This window comes from Hippoglossus hippoglossus, chromosome 6, assembly GCF_009819705.1.
Source record: "Hippoglossus hippoglossus isolate fHipHip1 chromosome 6, fHipHip1.pri, whole genome shotgun sequence".
NCBI classification, from domain to species: Eukaryota; Metazoa; Chordata; class Actinopteri; order Pleuronectiformes; family Pleuronectidae; genus Hippoglossus; species Hippoglossus hippoglossus.
The window spans coordinates 11,377,378-11,401,394 of record NC_047156.1 but is presented as its reverse complement, the minus strand read 5'-3'; the positions used below and the strand labels follow the sequence as shown (position 1 = coordinate 11,401,394).

The 24,017-nt window shown below is 42.9% G+C and overlaps 1 protein-coding gene across 3 annotated transcripts; it reads right to left on the bottom strand.

Annotated features, from left to right (window-relative positions):
- Nucleotides 1-2,176: 2,176 nt before the first annotated feature.
- On the bottom strand, nt 2,177-23,727 carry sema3e (sema domain, immunoglobulin domain (Ig), short basic domain, secreted, (semaphorin) 3E). Of its 3 annotated transcripts, XM_034587947.1 has the most exons (18): nt 22,641-23,727; nt 13,815-13,975; nt 13,542-13,601; nt 13,070-13,189; nt 9,827-9,920; nt 9,470-9,586; nt 8,906-9,048; nt 8,697-8,811; nt 8,386-8,455; nt 8,154-8,298; nt 7,447-7,672; nt 7,117-7,208; nt 6,646-6,687; nt 6,301-6,467; nt 5,845-5,915; nt 5,393-5,517; nt 4,132-4,656; nt 2,177-4,095 (listed from the first exon to the last, which is right to left on the bottom strand). In XM_034587947.1, the coding sequence occupies exons 1-17, from the start codon at nt 22,756-22,758 to the stop codon at nt 4,156-4,158; spliced, it is 2,367 nt and encodes a 788-aa protein (XP_034443838.1). In that variant the 5' UTR covers nt 22,759-23,727; the 3' UTR covers nt 2,177-4,095; nt 4,132-4,155. The 3 variants fall into 3 exon arrangements, with proteins under 3 accessions (XP_034443838.1, XP_034443837.1, XP_034443839.1); XM_034587946.1 differs by having other exon boundaries at nt 2,177-4,656; XM_034587948.1 differs by having other exon boundaries at nt 2,177-4,656; nt 5,845-5,912.
- Between the last annotated feature and the right edge of the window lie 290 nt (nt 23,728-24,017).

Here is a 24,017-nt window from a genome sequence, read left to right as displayed (position 1 = left end):
CCCGAAGCTGCTCAGATGGAATCTGTCGGTGGGGTCGGAAACTCAACCCAGCAGGCAAATGCCAGACTTCAGACCCAGAAGAAAACTCTTTTTGAGCATAAGTAAGAGGACAGTGTGTTAGCATACATTAGAGTGTGATATATGAGTGTCCACGGGGACCGAGGGCCGGAGAGTCCCAGGGGCCACGGTGACAGTGTTCAAACTTGACTGAGAGAGAGAGAGAGGGAGGGAGAGAGAGAGAGCTTTGATGAAGACGAAGCTGAGCTGGTTCAGAGCCTGTTGCTATGGTAGCCATGTGGAATAAATCAGCAGCGTGAATCCCATTCTCAAATGCCTTCAGCACCCCACTGACTCAGGTAGACCTCGACAGAATGTGAATGAGTGTGGCGTCCCCGTGAGCAGCTCACTGTGAGAAAAAAATATCTTCACAGGTTTTTATTCTGTATCTCAGTAACACCTCATTTAACATTTATATAAACACTGGATAAATGCCTTCTTACATATTATAATGTAATCTCTATGCTGATGGACCATGTGTTTATTCAGGTATTTGTCAATTCCTCTAGTCGGCAACTGATTATCTGCTAGTTATCTGACCAGACAATCAGTTTGTACAGACAGGGACAGACTGTATTTACCATTAACTCCTGTCTGACAATGTGCTACATCTCTTTAGTTTAACCTTTTATTTCTTTACTTCAGAAAGTCCTTAAATGCATATTTGCCCCATTTAGAGAACTTTAATGACTGTCCCAGATTACCCAAAGTCTGCTGTCCCACATTATAAATCATATTTGATAAAGTGGGACACCTAAAAAATGTTTAAAAAAGAACAAAACTAAAACATATTTTAAACAGCTCAATGCATATTGAGTTGCTTGAATACATCACAGACATAATTTGATAACAATTAGGATCTTTGTCTTAGTTCTGACAGATTTGTATCCTTAACGTTAACCTTGTCATGCATTTCCAAGGGAGAGCTTCTGATCAGCGTTGCCGGATGGGAAATGTTGAAGTATCGTACCAGAAGCTAAAGATTATCGTATTTTGAGGAAAATTATCGTAGCCGACCAGAGTAGGGGTGGGATGCTCAATACCGACATTTTTAAGCTGTGTCGAGATTCCGAAGTGATTTAGTTTACAGAAACGATCCTTTTCAAGACACGTTAATCATCTCAAGCATAACTGGCTGAAAAGACGTCATGTGAGAAGAGATGCGTAAAAACAGACGTTGAGGTTCATCTTCACGTCCATCATCATAACATGCATGATTTTCTGGAAAGACGTCATGTGAGAAGAGATACGTAAAAACACACATGATCCATTATTTACTATCTAGATTACAATTGATAATTCGTTATTCGTGATTGATCGTACAGAGGACAAAGTGATCGAACAAATACGATAATTACAACACTGCTTCTGATTGACACTTACCCCACCCCTTTTCTGTGACATCACCCCCATGAAGTCATGTGATTTCAGTCACATGATATCCATGCTAACCTCTAGTAAAAGTCCTTTCACTAGATTTTGTTAGAACAGTAAATAAACAGACTGAGGCTTGGGCACCCCACATAACCCAATGTTCCAGATTTCACCCCTAAAAGTCCTTTTAGATAACAACACTGCTAAGTAAAGACAATTGCCAATTGTCCTAATACCTGTGTATACCTATATTATTACTACTATATATATATATATATAGATTTATATAATACTAATATTATTATTACTTATCATCACAGTTGGGGCAGTGACATTTTGACAGGAACATGACAAATGTGAAACATGAATAAAGAAACTTGGATTTACATATAAAGGCGACTTGACCAATACTCAAAGTGTCGCACACGCTCACTCTTTCCACACCCAACTGAAAATCTATAGCAAGGTGTGGAATGATAATTAGCTATAAATGTCAGACTCTTCCATAAAAGCTTAGAAATGCCAAAAAAAAGGACACAATGGTCATGTTATCTGTATTTCATCAGCACGTGTCTCATTCCAAGACTTGAAGATCCAAACCTTTTTATTGTTTTCTCACCTGGAGTGAAAAAAAGAAAGTATGGAACACATCTCACTTTATATTTTTAAGTGACTTCTACATACTGCATATTATTGTTAGGTTGGGTTCTCGGGATCCAAAATGCAGAAAGGACAGACAGGCAGGTTCAGTGGAGAATATTTGATTTTAATTAACAGGCTTACTGAATCTCTGCGGCAGACTGGCAGGCAAACAGAAAGTCTGAATTCTAATAGTACAAAAATGGAAAAACTGCAGAAACGAGAAAGAAGACGATCAAAAGCACAACATAGTAAACATAGAGACAAACCAACAGAGGAAATCACAGCAAGGCAAAACATGTAAAGTAAAACATCCAGACACACAAGGTAAGAAATATCAAAATAAAAGAGAAATAATAATTTAAGTTTGGGGGGAAATGAAGGAAAAAGTCCCATTTAAAGTCCTGTGTAGGGGCAGATCATGACTTATAATGGTCCCTCTCTTTTTTACCCTACTCCACTTTATTGGCTCAGTCTCTTAATGTGTCTGTGTGTGTGCATTTACATGTGTGTGTGTGTGTGTGTGTGTGTAGGTGTGGTGTTCTATGTTATTATGTCAAGAGTATATGTTGCCGTTAGTTATGGCTAAACCACCGAGGTGACACCAGGAGAAGATGGTCCATCCTTTTTACTGCCATGTCAGACACAACAAGTCAATTCAGATCTTTGACATTCAAGGACATTGATGAGGGACGATACAAGGTCAAAAACCAAGCAGTTCTTTTTTTACCATATAAGAATACAGTAAAGTCAATGTAATATAAAGTGACACAATTAAGAGATAAATAAGGCACAAAAACATGACAAGACGTGATCCTCCAGGTTATTATCAGCATAACCACAACTGCGTCATCATCTTGTCTGACGTTTTTTTCTGTCATCTCGACGTTGACTGAACGTTCGTGAGGCTGACTCATCAGTTTCGCTGATGACATGCTTGGATGGTCACCCTGGCATTTACTTCTCCTTCTTCCTCCGAGGGAAATGTGCTGTTCGCGGTGGTCATTATGAATCCCATCTGCAACAATGGTCCACACAAACAAAAGGGGGGCGGGAACGAAGGGAGAGCAAAGGGTGATGGATGGAAGAAGGAAGAGCCAGTGTGGAGAGATGACTTTCTGAACCCAGTTATTAGTCACCAGATGCGCAGGCAAAAACAACCCCTGAATTTTAGATAAATACAATATACAATACGCAAAGAAGTGTTTGGTACATTTGATCACAATTGTAGATGTAAATAAAATAGATCCAAAAAAATAAAAATAACAACAATATTATACACTTTTCATCTACTGTAACAGGTTTTACAAGTGCTTAAATAGTCATTATTTTTCATCGAAGGCATAATTATAAGTAAAACATGCCTATCACTTAATAGTGGCATTGCGACATCTTTCTGTGTGCATAGTTTACACACACCACACACGTTGCAGTATCATAAAGCTCAAAGCATTTTTCACTGTACAAAAAAAACCCAACACTATATTTTCCAGTTTATGACATTTAAACAGCTACAGAACTCAGTAAAAACAAAGAGAAATAAGTTATACCAAAATAAAAATAAAAAGATTAAAAGGCAATTGTTTTCAATACAGTTTTTCTCTCATAATAGATACAGTAAGAGTTTGTCATATTTCGCAGTTGACTGAGAGGTGGAGCAGGGGTGGAGCGGAGGTTTGGCGGAGCGATGTCGGGGGTTGGGACAGTCCACTGGAGCTGATGCATTATGTTCTGTCTCTTCAGATCAGACGCAACGCAGCTTTAACATTCATCCATCGCTGATGTCCATCTGTTTTTACTGAGCGAGTCAGTTCCCACCAAACAAAAAAGGCAATATTTTTTTTTAAATAAGTGGAAACAACCCACTCGAAGTATTGAAAGATAAATGAGGCCACGCCAGCTTGACAATGTGCTACTGTTGTTTTTTGTTTTTGCTTTTGTTGAAGCAAAGTGAAAATCTTTTACACGGTGTAAACAATGTGAGTCTGACCTTTAGACTGAGTGTGTGTTTGTGTGTGTGTGTGTATGCTTGTGTGTTTGTGTGTTTGTATATGTGTGTATGTGTGTGTGTGCAGCCAGTTCTCCTCAGTTGTCCAAAGTGTGCCTGGGCGCTCGGTTGGAGTTCTCCTCCCCCCTCTCTTTCCTTCTCTTCTCGCCACCTGGAGCAGCATACTTCTTTTTGGTCTTTTTACGTTTTTTATCGGTGCACCACACTTTCTCACAGTACTCTGCGACTCTCTGGGCATCCCCGTAGCCAATCAGCTGGAGAAACTCCTTGTACCACTGCCTGGAGTGGCGGCCTGGAGCAGAGGCTGTAACCAGCACCTTGGGGCCGATGCTGGGGTCCAGTGGGGGGTCAGGGGAGGAGTGGCACGGTGCTGCAGCTTTCTCCCCCTCCTCGCCGCTCGCCCTGTGGATCGTCTGCTCGACCCTCTCCCCTCTGAGCACGTGCAGAGTGGCACGTAATAAAGTGTTCACGTATCCGTGCTCCACGGTCTGGCAAACGTACACGCCGGCATCGGAGCTTCTCACGTGTAAGAACAGCAGCCCGTGGGAGATCACGATAACCCGCTCATCACCCCGAACCTACGTGTAGGAAAAATGAAAGTACGTTTTTTTTCCTACTCAATGATTGGAGCCATTTTTCAAATCTAGTGATTCAGGCGGCCGCTGCATTTACTCTTCTCTCAGGAAGGAATTTTAATTAAAAAACCTGCAGAACTAGTTAAGGATAAATCAATGGACGTGGTTGTCCATGAAGAGTGCACTCAATATATTGGCTTAAAGTTTGGCCGGGGTTTGTCTACGTGGATGCTGGATGTTCTCCCTGTGTCTGTGTGGGTAGATGATGGATGGATGGAACGATATCTCTTTCCAGAGACATTTTCCCCATATTAGTCACAAAAATGTCATTATGTAATTTAATTTGACTAATTAATTTGTGCATTGATCTTATTTTTCGAGTGATACAAATGAAATTTCCTTCAGCTCAATTGCACTGAGGTGTTGAAGATGAACCACAACACCGTATGCACGGCTAAACATCAACAAGCGTTTTATACTCGTACCTATATTTAGTATTAATATTTATTGTGATTGTCTTGTCTGTAAGTCTATTCTTGGCTGGAGCCACTAATGAATCCCAATTTCCCCCCCCGGATCAATTAGCAATTTGTAATTTGTAATTTCTGATCACCTCACTGTGTTGCTTTCTTTTACTGGTGTATTGTATCTTAACATGTCTGTTTATTGTGTAATGTAAATATATTTACTATGTTTACATGTGTTATTTGTGTTCCATGCATTGCTGCGTCTAACTCACCTCACGTCTCTCTTCTCCATTCTGGAAGAACCAGAGGACTTTGGCCTGAAGTGATCGAGGGACACACTCCAGTAAAGTGCTGTTGCTCTGGACACCATACACCAGCTTCTCCTCAGATCCTTCTCCTACACACACACACACACGCACACACACACACACACACACACACACACACACACACACACACATTATATAAGGTAGGAAATGCCATGTGCTTCTATTAAACACAGTGCATTGTTGTACTGCCACAGTCGAGGGGTGCTAACCTCCATCCCCTGCAACAATCTTCACAGGCTATTAGGTCTAGTGCCTCTGGAGAATAGCATCATTTTGTTGCTTTTATACAGTATTCCTTTGACAATTTTGTGATACTAGTAAACACACAAGTGTACACCTGCACACACACACGCAAATACACACACACACACCGCACAGTCATTTTATACCCTCACCATCAATTTGCAGCCCATTGCACAGCTGGACGGCGTTTCCATGGCGAACATCCTGCCGCCTGAATCGTCTGCTGAGATGGGGGAGAGGGAGGCAAAGGGAGAGTGATTTTGAACACGTGATGAAAGAGATGGCTGAAAGGAAAGAGAGGAAGAAAGCAAATAGGGAGAAAGAGGATAAATACAGGAGGGGAAGGTGATCAAGTGCATACTGATACACAGCACTTGGCAGCCATGGCTACCAGGGCCGGTGATAATGACTTGATTAAGCAGCCTCAGAGTACCGTGACATCCGTCGGGGGGCGAGATGATGTGATGGAACTGCACCGTTTAACAGCTGATCGTCTCACACACACACACACACACACACACACACACACACACACACACACACACACACACACACACACACACTGCACACACACATCTGCAGGAAAAAGAAAAACTGTGTACTGTTACCTCTTGGTGTGGACTCCAGCGGGGTACAACCGGGAACAGGTGAGACCATCCCAAGCACAGTAGGGGTCTCTGGCCAGACAGCAGTCAGCACACTCAGAGCCATAGAGGTCACACTGATGCAGTCTGACCTGGGCCACACCGACCTCCGACCCCACGTAGAGCTGTTGCTGTTAGTTATTGAATAAAAAGCGTCAGAAATGTATATATATTACAGTCACATGTAGGCTACAGTGCATCTAAATGAATTATAGATTAAAATAATGCAATATGCTGCAATGTTATCATCTTGTGGCTGAACAACAGAACTGCAGGAGTGAACAGTGGAGATTCAGACGCTCCTCTTACCCTTTTAGATGATATTATGATCTCTCGTATTGCTGCCGACTCCTGCGAATAGGAACGATTTTATGTCGTTAAAAAATGAAGTTTAATCAGTGGTTTTTCATACGGTATAAGAACACAGTTCTTTGTCTTTTCCAGCTTCCTCTCATGCTCCTATTCATCCCAAACCAGTACTTAATTAAAATGCAGATAAATGCAGCCACTGCATGCAGACTAATTTTCAAAAGTGACTGATCTGTGAAGCATTGATATGTTCAAATCACGCTAAAGATCTCTCAGCAAGCCTGGCTGCACAATCACCCTCTGATGCTTGAACGGAAGCAAATCAGCAATCAGTATTCTGCAAAAGAGTCACTCAGGCTGTGTAGAACCGGCAGCAATGAATGTAATATGCATGCAATGAAATGCAGGGCTTGCTTGGCTGCGAAGTCGACTTTCCTTTCACAGTCGGTACCTAAAAATAGAGTTGCCTACCTTGAAAACTTGCAGCTCCTCCAGCAGCACCTCCTCCATAGTGTCTGTGTCTTTGTTGTAGATGGTGATAACTTTCAACACCACTGAGTCGTCTAATGGAAATAAGGCAGTAATGTCACGCTGATGCTTTCGACAAAAGTTTTACAGGGAAATCTGAAAAAGTATTCTTTATTTTCAACATAATCTATAAATTTCAAGTTCAAAAACTGACGTAGACGTGTTTCTCTGACACTCTACTGTGTTTGGATCTTAGTGCAACATTGTGTAACATTCAGGTAAGTTTTAATATCTCATTTTGCAAAGAATTATCTACGGCATTCTTGTGTGTACCGGTGCCGATGTACAGAACGTGGTAGTTTCCATCCTGGGCCTGGACTCGGTCCACGGCGATCTGGGTCAGTTTCCTCCTGCCCGGCTCCGTCTGTAGCAGCACAGGCTGATGGTGCTGGGGCAGGACGGGACGATACATCACAGGATGAGAACGCACAAACCGCAAAACCTCGTCAGGAAACTCCTTGGAGCTGGAGAAGCCACCGCCATTGACTTTACTGGCACACTGGTAAAAAAGAGGGTATTGGAAGAGATAGAGAGGAAAAGGAGGAGTGGGGACAGAGACAGAGGTGGGTCATAAATTGTGTCAGCCTTATGTAGAGTGTAGAAAAAGATGCTTGGTCTGGCTCACAGATTCTGCACTAGCTGAAGTAGTAACAGTCCTGTCACTCTCCACAGCTGCTCTACATGCTCTCAGCTATGGCTGGAAAATGAGGCCAAAAATGTATATCAAGATTTTAATAAATTCACAAGAATCAATATCGATAATTATCAAGATAAATGTCACATTATCATTTCTTTTAAGTTTAAAGACTGATTCCTACTCCTGAGTGAAGGTCAAAAATTATATTGCCGTAATTATTGATATTGTTTTATTGCCCAGTCCCTCTGAAAGGTCATCTATTATCGACACAATGTAGTTTGCTGTGTTGCCTAATACTGGTCCATCAGGGAATGAAGTCCCATATTTAAAGTAGCAAACTCACAGATCCAGGTCGAGGGTAGGGGACTCTGTCCTCGTAAGGGCTCCAGCGATGCTCAGGTCTCTCTCTGTAGGCGAAGGGGCCGTTGAAGGCTGCTCTGATGTCGTCCATGCTGTACACGCACACAGCGTAGCCCTTGAACACCGCACTGCAAGATAAGGTTTCATTTGGGATTTGATGGATGACAAAGTTGTGGCTGTGAAATGAAAAAACACTGATGTCATCTGCAGCTCACCTTGTTGTGCTGAAGAGGCCAAAGATTTCTGGGTTTTTCCCGTCCTTGTTCTTGAGAACAAACACGTCCTCTGAAAACACAACATGCGGAATTTAGCCTCATGTTATTACACGTTTTTTCACTCTAATCGTACTGGCTGTCCCGCTTGAGGAAACAACTTTTGAAATGAAAAATGTTTTGCTTTAACACAGGCTGACACTGCTGCAGGTTCAGACACACAATGCAACGAAAAGCCTTAATGCCATATGTTGAGCATAACAAATTGAAAATTCAACATTCACTAAATACAAAAAACGTCCTCGTGGCCATACCGAGATCATCAAAGTGCGTGTCGATGCCATTTGGTCCAGCCACAGAGCAGATGAGACGTGTTTTCAGGAAGGAGCTCCATCTATTCACCAGCATCCTCTGTCCTCCCACGTCGTTCTGAGAGATGAAGGCAGAACCAGATTATGAGTGTTCTGTCAGTCCCTCGGCCGCATTATACCCTGAGATGTTTCTACAGCATCTGCACTCTCACCGCACAGACTCGCCCCACTCGGGTGTAAACCGCCTTGTTGTGTCCCTCGGCATCCGCCTCTCGCTCGGTGAAGAAGAAGTAAACTTTGTCATCGTTGCTGTCGTCGTTGTCGGGAATAACTGCTGAGCCCACAAATTTAGGTTCTGTAGCAGGAGCAAATTCAAACAAAAGGCCTGAGGTCAAACATCAAGTCAGTTTGAATGTACTCTCTTTGTATTTGTTTCATAGCAGGGATTTCTTCAGGAGAATTGAATGTGTGACAAAAATAAATAGATTAAATAGATTCGATTTATTCATGTGAACCAAACAGCTACAACACTATCACGTTAAATGTATTAAATATTTAAATCTTGGCCAGCTTCACATTTTAAGACTTTAACATTTAAAACCAACTAATTTTTGATCAAACTATGATTAAACTACTAGATTTGAACAAATGTAAAAAAAAAATTGAAAGTGAACGGCACCACTATTTTGATGTTTGTCACCAGATCTACTGTATCTGTTTGCACTCCCTTGCATTTAGAGCGAGATGTGATCATTTGTCGTGTAATGCACACCGACCGCTGAGCTGCTGCCTGTCGTCCCTCTCAGTGCGTGTGTAGGTCTGGTTGTTCAGTCGACACAAGGCTCCATCGTTCTCCCAGTAGTCTGTGTACAGGCCAATATACAGCTCCCCTCCTAATGCACACACACACACAGACACACAACACAAACACAATCAAGAATAGACAAACAATCAAAAGTACAACCTACTTTATTTGTGATTAAAATACTACTATTAGAGATGGCCACAAGAGGGCAGTGCTGACTCGTTAGAGGTCAACAAAGTCTGCAAACCTCTTCATTGTTGGCAATCAGGTGTTTTTAGAGGAATGAAAACATGCATTTCAGTCTCACAGCTGTGCTTCTAGCTCTTACTGGAGAGTGTGGACGTGCAGGGACTTCTGGGGTCGTACGGGCAGCGTCCTCTGCCGCTCGTAACACTGTCCTCTTCAAGAGCAAACCGCCTGTCCTGAGAACAACACAGACACGCACAAGGTTATTGCATGCAAGTATGCCTGAACATTATCTAAATGGCTTTTAACAATATCCGAACGAACCTGCAGGATGTGATTTGTGGGAAAGAGAGACAGGGAAATTAAAGAGGATCAGACAAGTGATGGATGAGAGGGAGGACAGGAGACAAATGAGAGGAGGAGGAGTGATAGATTACCGAAGGAGTCTGAGTGTGTTTTAACAGCTCCGCTCCGCTCTCATATCATACTGAGTTCACTACGTCCTCTGATCTCGCTGGCCCACAGCAATTGGCACAACAGACACACACACACCCACACACACACACACACACTGTAGAACCACAACTCTTGTTGTGGGCCACCACAGTGTTTTTAACTGTCAGAGGATCAGAGAGGAGGTTGTGTGTTGATTTATGAGAAGCCATGGAACCATGCTGTGCTTTAACGGCAGCAGCTCGGTGTATGACTGCAGCAGACGTCTGTTTCTGGGTTAAACTCATCCATCATAAAATGCGGTCTATCAAAACTAAATGAAAAATAGGTCAAATTGACCAAATCATTTATTGTTGTAAACTGATATGTGGAATTTTCAGCGTATCACATAAAATCTAATAGTTCCTGTCATTCACTGATCTGGAGAAGGTTACGCACACATTTATCTCATCACGTCTTGGTGACTGCAACTTCCTGTATATAAAGTCTCTTTGTTCACTGCAACTCATACAAAATGCTGCAGCTGGATGGCAAACTGGTGCCAAAAAAAGAGACTCACTTCATTGGCAGTCTGTCCTTTAGTAAGGGTTTTTAGAATTAAGGCTCTGTCTGGTTTAGGCCCCTCCTTACATCCCACAACTGCTCAGACGTGTTGCCTGAGATCATGAGGCAAAACTCCAAAGTGACTGTGCAAGTCATCTTAGAGCCCCCAGACGTTGGAACGCCCTACCCATGGAGATAACATATGTTAAATCACTACCCCGGTTCAAATACCTGAAAATGTTCACAACATAAAGCTGCTTTTATTTTTATAATACTTTTATAATTGGCTTCTTTATTATATATATATATATATATTAAGGACAATTAAAAAAGTGCTCCATTATTGTTTCTATAACTAAAATGTCTGGGCCATTGGTGCATAAATATTTGATCTGTTAGTCATTGGTGGCTGGGTAATGACATTAATATTGTATCACTGTGTAAATATTGTGAAGCTCAGGTTTCGTGGTAATTATAGGTTAGATGTAATCTCCTAACTAAGTATGAAAATTACGTGAGGAAATCTATTAGAGAGATTAGGCTGCATAAACATAATGCAAACAGCCACAGTATTGATCCAGCTTCTCTCACTCTATGAGCATTCCAATGATGTGAGTGATGGCTGAGTGTGGTTCTTGTTTGGAAGGTGTGACCGGCCTGGTCGCTCTACTGGACAAGTGTTGGAATGTGGAGTGGAAACCCTCTCTCCCCTGCTCTCACTGAGAAGGACACGCCCCCCCAGACCCGACCAGGGGCCTGCAGCTCCGTGTGGCCGCTCCCTGGCCCCAGACAACTCCCTAGGTTTGTCAAAAAATATGAAAATGAATAAATGTGTATTTTGCTTATCCTTTTAAAGGCAAGGGGGGCTGGAACCGATCTCAGCTGACACTTGCAGTGCTGAAATATGGAGACAAACCATTCACGCTCACACTCACACCTATGGGGGAGTGACGCCAATTAACCTGAATGAGTTTGGTCTGTGGGAGGAAGTACCCTAAGAAATCCCACCCAGACACAATGAGAACATGCAAACTCCACATAGAATGACTCCAGCCGTGGGATGTGAGGCGACAGTGCTACCCACTGCACCACCGTGCCGCCCGCCCCCCAAAACTGAAATAGTGGAGAAAATGTATAAAATGTCTCGTAAAGACGGCCACAAACAACAAATTGAAGACAAACTCAACTCCAGTATAATCGACTGCCCAAAATGAGACATGGGATGTGAACAATAATGAGCAAACAATCCTGCTATAGGTCATTGGAATGGAAATACCAAGTGATAATAAATAGTTTACCTGCCGTAAGTTATGAACGCTCATTTGCTACGTTGTGTACGCATCTAGTGCTGTGGCTCAGCAGGTAGAGCTCAAGAGTTGCATCAGGAACAACACCTGGCGTGAAATACCTTTGCAATATCAAATATGCACATTGTCATTGGTCGCTAACCATCAAGGAGCAGCAGAGAAACAACAAGAGTAAAGTTGACAGGCTAAGTTAGACTAATAAGCACACACATTTTTTTTTTTCTGGCCATAAAATGCACTTGAGATAGTAAAGGTTGCCGACCCCAGCCCCAGACACACAAACACCACACAAACACCTCGACAGTTCCGTATAAACCGCATTCCGAAGCACCCACAGCCAGCTGACACACACATTTGACTTGACCCCATGAAGCCCATTAGTCTTCACTGACATCACACTCCCCCCCCTGCACAGGAAGCAGCCCCTGGCCTGTTCCCTACCTCTTCACTAGTCAAGTCATGGATACAATTGTGTGTAACCATTCTTTCATCTGAGGAAAACAAAAACTCAGTACTTTCTTTTTCACTTTCTGTCAGTATCTCCTCCTCACTTCAGTCCTTTTTGGTGTTTTACAAGGAGTCAAAGCTGTACTAACATGTCCAGGTCTTTATGACCAAAACGTCAAGAAAGCGTGAAGAAGGTTCTCGCTCTTTAAAAAGAGTGGAAGAGCACGATGTGAAATTTGGCTGACTGTGTATTTTTTGCATTTTAATATTTGTACAAGATAAACAAAAGTGACAGACAACCACCACAACATTAACACACACAGACGGGTACAGTAAATAAAGAGGAAGGTGGATTTCTCCCGTAGTTATTTGAGTTATTTATTCTATTATCAGTTGACCATAATTTCACCAAACTTGATCCCAGTTCATTTCAGAGTTGTATTTATCATCACGGATCAAATCAGCTATTCTTGTCTGTTTTTCAGTCCTTGATGCTCACAGAAAGAGCAACAAAACGTCTTTAAAGAAGGTAAAGTTGAAGGTAAAGAAAGAAACAAAAATGAGAATTCACCCCCAAAAGTACCACCTGCATATTTTGGTTATTGTTAAACTTTATTTCAGTCCTTGGGACGTACCTGTCCTGAGTGTCCCACCCTGACCAGGGTGCAGACGGGGTTAAACGCTCCTGTTCCGCAGACCAGCAGGTGGGTGTGGTTGTACCGCTGCAGGACCTTGATGTAGTTTGCACACTCGAGCTGTTGGAGGCGATGCAAGGATAAAACAGGGGGAGGGTAAAGTTGGGTGAGTAAAAGGCCGTGAGAGAGGATTTGAGGCTACACAGGGACAGACATCGGGCGGTTATTGCACCATTAATAACAATATTTCAGGTTAAAGAGAGGTTAATGTGTAGTCAGATATATAAATCAATCCATATTGACAGTATCTATCTTTACAATCTATAGTCTATGTATGACAAATGAATTATACAGTTTATACAAGTTCTAAGTCAATGGATATTATCATCTGGGAATTGTTGCCTTACCCTGCAGCCAAACTCACAATGCTCTATTGAAGTCAAATATAGAATATTAATAAAAAGTCTCTTACCTTTTCTCTGCCCTTCATCAAACACTCCTCTATCTGAGAGTCTGTGCTGGCCCACTGGATCTGAAAGACAAAACATGTTCACAATAACGTTTCAATCTAAATAAAGAAGTATTTTGGACGTGCTTAGTTCAAAGTTTGTGTCAAAGATTTGAGGAGAATATGAGGGAAATGACTGCATAGCTCAAATAATCTCACAGGGTTCTTATGCCACTACAAAACTGCTTTATACTCAGCACAGGCCCATAAACAAACACAAGCACGTCACGGGCCTACCTCTCTGTGCTGTGTGTTAACCTGGTCCAGACTGAGGGAGAACAGAGTATTCTTGGCCCCGACATACAGCCTCTCGTGGCCCTCGTCCAGCATCATGGTGCGGGGCTGAAGAGACGCCCCATGTGCCTGGAACACCCAGGTCCTGTTCAGCTGCCAGAGCTCTGCACAGACGACAATGACACACACACAGATATAAGATCACATATAAAGCAACACAAAGGCAGTTCTTGTTTGAGTCTAGATAGATAGATAGATAGATAGATAGATAGATAGATAGATAGATAGATAGATAGATAGATAGATAGATAGATAGATAGATAGGTAGATAGGTGGGTGAATGGATGGATGGATGGATGGATAGAGAGATCATTTAGACAGTCAACTTCTATTTTGCTGCATAAAGAAAGATTGTTATTGTTATTATTGAAAGTTGACAGCCAGATAACAAGAACAGAAAAATGCTTGGTCAGTGCTTAACTTAGATTTATCTGGCTCTCATTTCACATGCTGAATCTGAGTTTGCCTCTCGCCTGTACCGACCAGCAACGATCAAACCTGAACCAAACCCCTCCCTCAAGGGATTTCCGACTGCTCCAGGCAGTAACCTGTGTCTGCTTCCCGATTGCTTCCATTGCCAAGGGCACATTGCAACATGTTTTTGATCCCGAGCTTTCCCAAGAGAACAGAGAGGAACGACAGGTTATCCTTCCATCTCACTTCATGTGGCACCTACACCTCCTCTCCCCCGCTTCAGAGCTGCTTCTGTACGTCATTGGCTTCATCATTGACCCAGAATGCATCCTTTTTTCATCATCACTCAGAGTTTGTATTGTACAAAAGCTTGCAGTCCCAGCTATCAGTATCAATAAGCTGCTTGTCTGCTAACCCTGACCCAGCTTAACTGGGAAGACAATGACAAACCATGAAGGTTTTAGCAGATAGAAGAAGAAGGATACGAGTAACTAGGTACCACTTTCAGCTGTGAGGAAACAGAACAAGTCTCTTTATCAGCCATTAGTGTGAGATCAGCAGCCGCACCCTGTCAGTCTTGCTTTAGGTGATTTTACTTTTAAAAGAAAGCAGTGGACTGTGACAGAGCTGTCATTTTTAATATAAACTCCAACTCATCGATGCAATCACACGGCTTTGAAATTATCTTGTTCAAATCCACCGTAAAATCCATGATTTGCTCGCTCGCTCGCGCACACACACACACACACACACACACACACACACACACACACACACACACACACACACACACACACACACACACACACACACGTACAAACACCCCAAGTTTCACCCGCCTGATTGAACCTGACAGGCTGCTCCTCTGTACCTGCGCTCTGCGAGCTTCTGGGGAGCAGGGTTGAGGGTGAATGATTTAAGTGCAGCAACCCCAGCAGCATGCACTTCCTCTGGGCTGCGTCGGGCTAAAAGGCCTTCCATTAACACATGGCCGGGTCGGAGCCGGTGTCCTTAAAATAACAAAGGGGGCTCTGGTGTGTGTTAGCAAAAAGTTAGCAAAAAGTTCTTGAAACCTTTTGAAAGAGAGATTTAAACAGACAAGTCCCGGGGTTCATGATCAAATTTATAGCGCGGGCGGCACACTTTAGCCCGTACATGCACAAATCTTCAGAGAACCCCCTTTCTTCAGATTAATAGGGGGGGGAAAACTGGTAACTCTCATCTATGTAATACTATGTCATCCTAACCTCAGATCGTGTTGAGGTGTCTCTTCATGCTGGGGGTTGCGAGGGGTAATCATGCGGTTTGTTTTTTCTAGATTCTGTGTATTCTTAGTGATACTCGAGCTCCCAAAGTGAAAGAGTTCGTCCCATTTTCCGAGATTACTCATAGCAACAGCATGCGCTGTGCGGAAGGTTTTATTTGTTTAAAATGGGATTAGGTATCCACAGAGGAGTGGGTGACATGTGTACATTTAGCTGCTATTAAGGTTTCTTTGCCGGGAGACAAGCGACTGTTTGTTTGAGAAGTGTTGGCTCACGGGCTGGTTTTGGGTGGCAGAGAGGGCATGTGGCACTGGTGCTCTGCCAGGGCTCAGACATACTTCCTGCAATTATCTAATCCACACACTCAACACGCTCTCTCTCTCTCACACACACACATACACTGTCTCGCTGCCTCCCCACAGTTCCCTCTGAGTTAAGCCGACATTAGATCAAGAACAGTCCTTTCAAACATTCCTTCTCCACATTTTCATCAAGTTGCTCTCGAACAATCAGTCAAATCTGCTCCCACTTATTTAAATGACAGACTCAGACGTCTTCTTAGAGTGGCCGAGTAACGAGCTTTTCACTCGTCTCTGTAAAAATGATGAGAGGCAGCTGATTTACTGTGGTGTGTTGTATGTACACACACACACACACGCTCCGTCACACACAAACACAGCTGTGTGTAGAAAACTCTACCATAATTAGCAATGGAGGAAGTGAGCAAACATTTTACTGAATTAAAAGTACAAATAAATACTCAAGTACATGTATTTAAGTACTGTATTAACTTTTCTACTTAAGTCAATTCAAGCACTTGCTTTTAAATATACTTTAAATACTATTAATATACTATTAAAAGTAAAAGTACTTGCTGAGTGTAGCCTATTCCCCTAATGCATTGCTCTACTACATCATTATGGCTGAGTCTCCTCTGGATCCATTTTAGGAGTTTCTTCTTCACCAGTTATGATTAATGGACCAATTATTGCGATTGATTACTTTAAAAAATATAAAAACAATGTGAACATGCAACACAATGCACTGTATCAATGTAGTACAGCAGAAAGTACAGATATCTGTTGATATATGTATAGGGGAGTAAAAGCGAAAGTATACCAGATACCCGATACATGGAAAATATACTTAAGTACAGTAACTGTAAGTAAAGGTACTTTAGTACATCCCACCACTGACCATAAACACCAGAAAGAAAGAAAGAAAGAAAGAAAGAAAGAAAGAAAGAAAGAAAGAAAGAAAGACAAACAGAAAGAAGTGATGAGAAACAATAATCAGGTTCATAATAAGGAACGTGTTGATTGCAGAGTTGGTGAGAAACACAGTTGGTGGATCTCCTGATAACACTGACACTCTGACAGATGCTTCAATAATCTGGGTTTGTCCTCTGTCATTACCAGTACCAGACAGATCCAACCACTGCTCAGACTGAAGAGGGGAAAGAGGGGATTTCCTTATTTCCCCTTCTCTCTCCAAGTTTTTTCCCCCCATCTGCAGCCAGCGAGGGATCCTTAGCCCCCAGCTACAGGGGGGTTTCTCCACCAGCCGACTGAGCCAGGGAGACACTCAGCCCTACTGTGATCCCACTTCAAATGGAAACTGGGAGGAAAAGGACTCCCTCTAGACAGACTTTTCATCGTCTGTCTGAGTTGTGATGAGATGCCTGAGATGATTTGGTGAAGTGAAATCCAAATGGACTTTGTGATCTCCTCTTTATGCACGTATGGAAACACATTTTTTCTTATCCCAGGGAGAACAGTATGTGTTTATGGCATGTGTGTGTTTGTGCGTGTGAAGTAGCAAGCTACTTTTGATTATAGGTCTCTTTTCAGCGTGGGGGGGGGGGTGTTCATGTTTAGTCAAAGAAACGGAGATGAATGCACCTTGGAGATCATAAAAACAATCCTCAGGAAACTGAAAAACACAAATTAAACTTGCTCCCATCATTTGAACTGCTGCCAGTTCCAAGCATGCATTTTATGTTAGGAATGAAACCCATGCCATACAGGCAGGCTCGTATTTCCAGAGACATAAGCCTTCACGTTCACTTGTTGAGTAATGGAATTTGTGTTGGAGCCGAAAGAAAGAATTATTGGAGTGAGTTAAAGAGGACAAGAAGAAGGAGGGAGGTTGTTCTTCCTCCCCGTGCTGCCGGGGCACTTAGTGCAGACCGGGGAGCTCTTGGGGGTGGGGTCGGGAGCTGGAGAATTGGGGTGTTATCCCATTGTCGGTGTATGGCCTTGTGGATTTGAGCCGTCTTGTGTGAGGGGGTATGATGTCACTGAGCAAAATGAAAGCCACATGGTGTATTTGAGGAGGATTAACGGAGAGAGAGGGAGAAACAGAGCAACAGAGAAAGCAAAGTGTGTTTCTCTGTTAGTATAAATCAGGAAGATACCCGAAAAGGGACAGCTTATGTTTTCTGTTCAAATCCGGTGATACACGGAGGACATAGTGCCCATGAGCAATTGCCACTATGTTCTCAGCCCTGGCTTTTAATTAAAAATGATATGAATTCTATTATACTCTATATCCTTTATTGTCATTGTTATTATTATTTGTTGTAGTTGTTGTATAGGGATTTTAATTTTTGATCAAATGTTTCTTTTTCGATTATTATGAGGAGCGCCGTTAGTTTTGAGGGAGTTCAGGACTCACAGCTAAAACGTTCAATAAATGACACCTGAAACATACCCCAAACATTTGATACATTTCCCTACATTACATTTGGAATATTTGAATATGCTTTCCAAACATATAACTGTGTATATAATCCTGATATTAAATCAAGGTCTGTCCCCATCAGTTCCAACATATACTCCCTCAACATCATATGAAAATCATATATGACACTGGAGCCTAAAATCATTGATGAGGCTCATTGTGTATCAATGCATAGCTTTACGTCTGGATGTCCTGATTTCCCCTTGCACTTATATGTTATTTGGATGGAATATCTATAACAACTTCAGAAATTGAAATATAATGCTCGAAAAAGTTAACAAATAAACTTATACATAACAATTTTATATACTTTTTTTAAATGTGTTATTCCATCTATTTCCTCTGAAGATTTATTCCAGATGAACGGATATCCTCCGAGTTCATTCTCTGTCCCCTATAGTGGAATAAAGGAAGACAAGCTTTGCTTTTAACTGCCAGCCCACAATAAACAAAATCCCCTTGGTATTTTTGTGTTTTGAAGTGCTCACTGCACTTGTCATCCTTCATCCTTCTCTTTCTCTCTCCCCCCCCCCCCTCTTGTAATATCTTTTTGCGACATAGTCTCTAAAGACTGGAACAATCTTTTTTTTTTTTTTCCTTGGTGCCTGCTCTCCTTTTCCCGTCATGAAGTGAACTCATCTCCTCTCCCCGGTCTCTTTACTGGGAAAAGGTCAGAGAGGATATTAGACTTTCACCAGCTGCCTTCCCCTCTGGACATCTCATTAATGAACTCGAGAGCACAATCATAACACAATGGGAGAGAAAAGAACGCTGGGATGTACACGGATAAAATGAGAGAGAGAGAGAGAGAGAGAGAGAGAGAGAGAGAGAGAGAGAGAGAGGTGAGCGTAGCAGGAGGGGAGGGGGTTGAAATAATAATATTTATCTTTCCTTCGCTGGCCTAAAAGGTGTGATTTACCCAATCATCACCATAACAGTCCATTTTGCAGTGATTTAATAAAAGGCATACAAACCATCCTATGACCAGTGTGGTAAATGTTAATCATACGTCTCTGTACATGAAGACAAAAGAACGTTTTTGTGACTCCTCACTTGGTGCATCAGCTTTAAAAAATCCTCTCATTTGATCCCAGACTGGCTCAACTTCAGGTCACAGCGGCATCCCCCCCCCCGTCCCAACACTCAGAATAAAGTCTCCTACAGCCACATCGTTTCAAAGCTGTAAAATATATAGAGGGTTTCTTCCTGTCTGTAAAGGCAGGTCTGAAATTACAGCTCAAAAGGGGGGTTTCATACAACTCTAATTACTACCTGAGTAATCCCTGTGTTAACACGTGCATATACCTCACCTCCTTTTTTGCTTGAATCTCACAATTTCCCAGTGTGTGCTGAAAGAAAAGAAATGTCGACAGAATTGATCGACCGGTGTGTTTGCACAGCTTCATGTGGACACGTGTGTTCTCATTCATTAAGTCTTAGCGGAGGGTATGTGGCACATCAATAAGTAATGTATTTGGGCTCTTTTCTAAATGAGTACGGCTTTTAAGTAAACACGTCCTGGTCAGACGCAGAAAAAAAAGAAATTTCAATTTAAAGTCAATTTAATTACTGTGAAAGGGTCAAGTTATCTTCCAGCTGTTTGCACAATTTTAACACCTTTACTTCAATCGGACATGTCGAAAGAAACGAGCCTCTCTGCAATAATGACACGCCAACACGTGTAATTTACCAGGAATGTGAGAAACAGTTTTAGGACAGTTTTAAGAAAATGTTTTGCAAACAGAAGCAGAAGCACTTTAACTCTTAGATCTGTAAAGTCTTAAAAATGTTATGTGGCTGTTTTCTTCCCCTTTGGCACAACTCTGCCAGGGCAGCTCTGAACAGGTTTTATGAGGGCAGGGTCAAAGTGTCCAAAACCAGAGTTGCTGAATTGAAATTAATTGACATGAAGGAATTGACATGAACTGGAAGTCCCAGCGCAGACTCACCTTCAGAAATATGCACAAAGACAACTGAATTATCACAGCGCAACAGCTTCATTAGCAAGAGACTTGATGGTTGTCTTAAATGAAGTAGTGATTTCCCTCCACAGGCCTGAAGGTCTGAAAGAAGCTGCTGCCAAGAGCCCTGGACCATGCAGATCCAAATCTCACGGATCTGTTTCCTAGGGTACGGAAAACATTTCTGTGGTGAAATCATCTCCCTGCAGGACACTACTGCCTACAATAATCAAGGATTTAGGGATTGGCTCAAAGTCCATGAAACTGAGGTGTATTATGGGCTGTGCATAGGCTTTGTGTCATTGGAAGCTGTTCAGGCAAAGATTAGCATCATTTCTCTCCAAAGACGGTCGATTTAAGCAAAAAAAACTAAAACATTTTGGAACTGAGTTAATTGAGGGTGTAAGAAAAAGGATGACTGGGATGAAAGTGAGTCAAATGAGGAAAAAATCTTCAGTGGTCCAGAAGTCTAGACAAGAAGATGGGGAATAGATGAAAGACCGAGTGAATGATAATTTCACACCATGTGTGGCTCACTTCAAAGCCTGCAGTGATCTATACTGCACTAAGGTCTTCATCGAACACATGACGATGTGCCCAGAGGAATTCATTCCCAGAAACCAGGAGAAAGGTGATCTGTCTTCTTTTTTTTTCTGTTTTGAGACCTTTATTGATCCCACACTTGGAATCTTCCCATCTGAGCAGAAGCAGGTTAAAAATACGTCAGGGCTGATATTATTTTCAGCCTCGCATTATCAATCTCTCGCTCAGAATAGAGGATCCAGTTTTTCCAACCTGTTTTGATACCAGATGTTATGGTAATATTTTTGTAGTCCTCAGGGTGAATAGTAGAAACCACATCCCACTCCACTCCAGCTCCCTGAACTGCATCCAAGTCATCGGCGCGTGAAGAATTCACACGATTCCACCTGTGCATGTGTGTGTGTGTGTGTGTGTGTGTGTGTGTGTGTGTGTGTGTGTGTGTGTGTGTGTGTGTGTGTGTGTGTGTGTCTGGGTGCGTACTGTATGCATGACTCTGTGTGAATTTCAAGGAGTGTGCAAAAATCACTGGCAGAGCCCATGAGGCTTGTATTAGGAGCTAGATGGTTTTCATTCCATAATGATAGGATCCAACTGCAGTCTTTTCACAGTGCCGTGTGCTAGCCATAACATGTATCAGAGGAGAGAGAGAGGGAGAGAGCGAGAGAGACGTGGGATGTCAATCACAGCAACAGCTTCGCCCTCAGGCTCTAACTGAATTGCGTGATGTGTGGAAGTTTCGATCATGACAGATATTTTATGACAAAGCACATTAACACTGACCTGCTCATTTTAGCTGATGTATGAGGTTTGATTTTTTATTACAGCCAGTAGTCCCCGTTCTTTTTGTTTTTCCTGAGCTCAACATTCAATTTCATTTGTTTTCCACTTCCCATTACTTTTCACTGGAGGCACATTTCTGTCTGACTGACAAATTTGACTGGCATAAATGGGACATTCATTAAAGCAGCAAACCTCCCTCGCAGATGCAACAGATGAACCAGACCTGTCAGCTCTCATAACAGACTCACACCTATTTATGAGTTATTGACCATCCAAATTCCACACCTATATTCAACCATGACTAACAGGCTTATAAGGAATCGTTGCTGTAAGGACCAAAGAAACTGTGTAAGAATAAGAAGCAGCAGCACGAGTTTCACCTCCAAAGATAAAACCCTCATTATTGTCCGAGAGATACGCAGCATACCAGTGCCATCCATATCACACACTCCCACACATGTAAACAGGCATATTTTTATTTTCTCACGCAGACACATGCACAGTCTTTTTTAGGCCTCCATCATTCCACCACTATGGCCTGACAGTAAGCTGCATTGTGAAATCTCAGCCACCGTAGCCGGGGGACCAAAACAAACTACGAGGATGCTCCCCGGACGACAGCCAGTAAAAAAAAGACCTGACAAGCAGAAGTCGTGCCTCCTGAATTCCACCCTGCATGGTGACTTTTTTTGTTTTTATCTTATTTACATTATCTTATTGTATTATCTTTATTACATGGTGATGATGACCCACAACTTTATTTTACTCACTCATAGAGGATGCTTCTACCCTGACTTCACTAAATTTACAGATTGCCCATTTTTCATCACTGTGGATTTCCTTCTGCGCCGTTAAACCTCTGTTATTCTCAATCTGCACTGAAGCCACTCAACAGATTGTTTTGACTGAGGCTGCACTGATGGTTCCAGTCAGCTCAGCAGAGCGTGCTGCATCAGCTGAAGGCTTCTTCGCCCCGGTGTAACACAATAGAGCATTTGGGTTGGTGCAACACAACCATCTGTTGCCAAAGTGGATTAAAGGTGATTACAAAAACACATTCTTACCTTTGTGGGAGAGCCGTATCCTTGGGTAGATGCTGTGGGCCGTGTGAGCCGTGCCCGGCAGAGCGACACACAGCAGCATCAGTGTCAGACACACGGTCCGTACGCACTCTTCCATCATTAGTGAGACACACACTCCACGCTCATCTACAGAGAAAACATGTAGGTCCACTCAGCGGGAGGCGCAAAGTCTATAGGAGGAGACAATCCCACAGGTCTTTGTGAGTTCTTTGATGAGAGAGAGAGTCTCATGAGTCTACTTCGAGGCAACAATCCATTTGCTGATGATCACAACAGTGTGGATCAACTATAGACGTGGCTCTGCAGCTCCTATACAGCCTCTGCCTTCCCCTATAGCAGTCTGCTGAGAGCTGCATCCACCCACCACCTCAGTGGACAGGCTACTGCTCTGGCTACTCTCCTTGTTTGGTCTCAGTAACCAGGGAGAAGAGAAGTCCAGTTGCTACATTCACGCCGCAGTGCCCACTGCTCTCTGTCCATATGTCAGTCCGTCTGCCTGACTGTCCGTCTGTATGCCCGAGCTCAGACGTAATAAAATATGAATAAAAAATTTAAAAAAGGAACTCAATGAATCCAGTAAAGATGTTGGAGGAGCTGATTTTCAAAACCTCAGTGTGGTTTGGTTATCGCAGGCAGGGCTGGAGCTGCTGTGTCTTCAGGCTGCGTTCCTCCTCTTGTGTCCACTGGAACCAGTCACCCTCTGGACAGGAGCCCAGGAGAAGGCAGGAGGAGCGGGGAGAGGGGAGGAGCGGGGGGAGCCTCGTGCCTGGCGTGCAGTCTCTCTGCTCTGAGGAAGAAAGTGAAGCTCAGGCTCCCAAACTCTGCTCACGCTCCAACAGTCAGGGAGGATCCTAACCTCAGCTCAGACCTCAGTGAGTCAGTTAAGATGGTTTCTACCACAGCTACTGATCTGGGCAGAGGCCAACTGCCACAGTGTGTGTGTGTGTGTGTGTGTGTGTGTGTGTGTGTGTGTGTGTGTGTGAGGAAACGCCTGTGTGTGAGTGGTTGGTTAGTGTGGGGAGTGTGTATGAGCTTGATGAAAATTGCCTGCTCCTTCCTCTCAGATTGTCTTGAGGTGTCTCTCGCCCTCCCAGGCAGCTCGATTAGAGTGCTGCGTCTCTCAGACAGGCTCCGTGAGACTCTCCCTGGCTCTCCTCTAAGAAATACTGCCGCTCCTGTCACTCCACAGACCACCCCTCACTTCTCCTCCTCTCCCCTCACCCTCCTCCTTCACCCTCCTCCGTTTTTTTTTCTCTTCTCTTTGCTCCTACCTCTGCTGCATTAACGTGGACCCCAGCCAAGGTTTTCAGCCTCTTCCACTTCTTTCATTTTCGGTCATTGCCCTCTCTTTATGTGTGT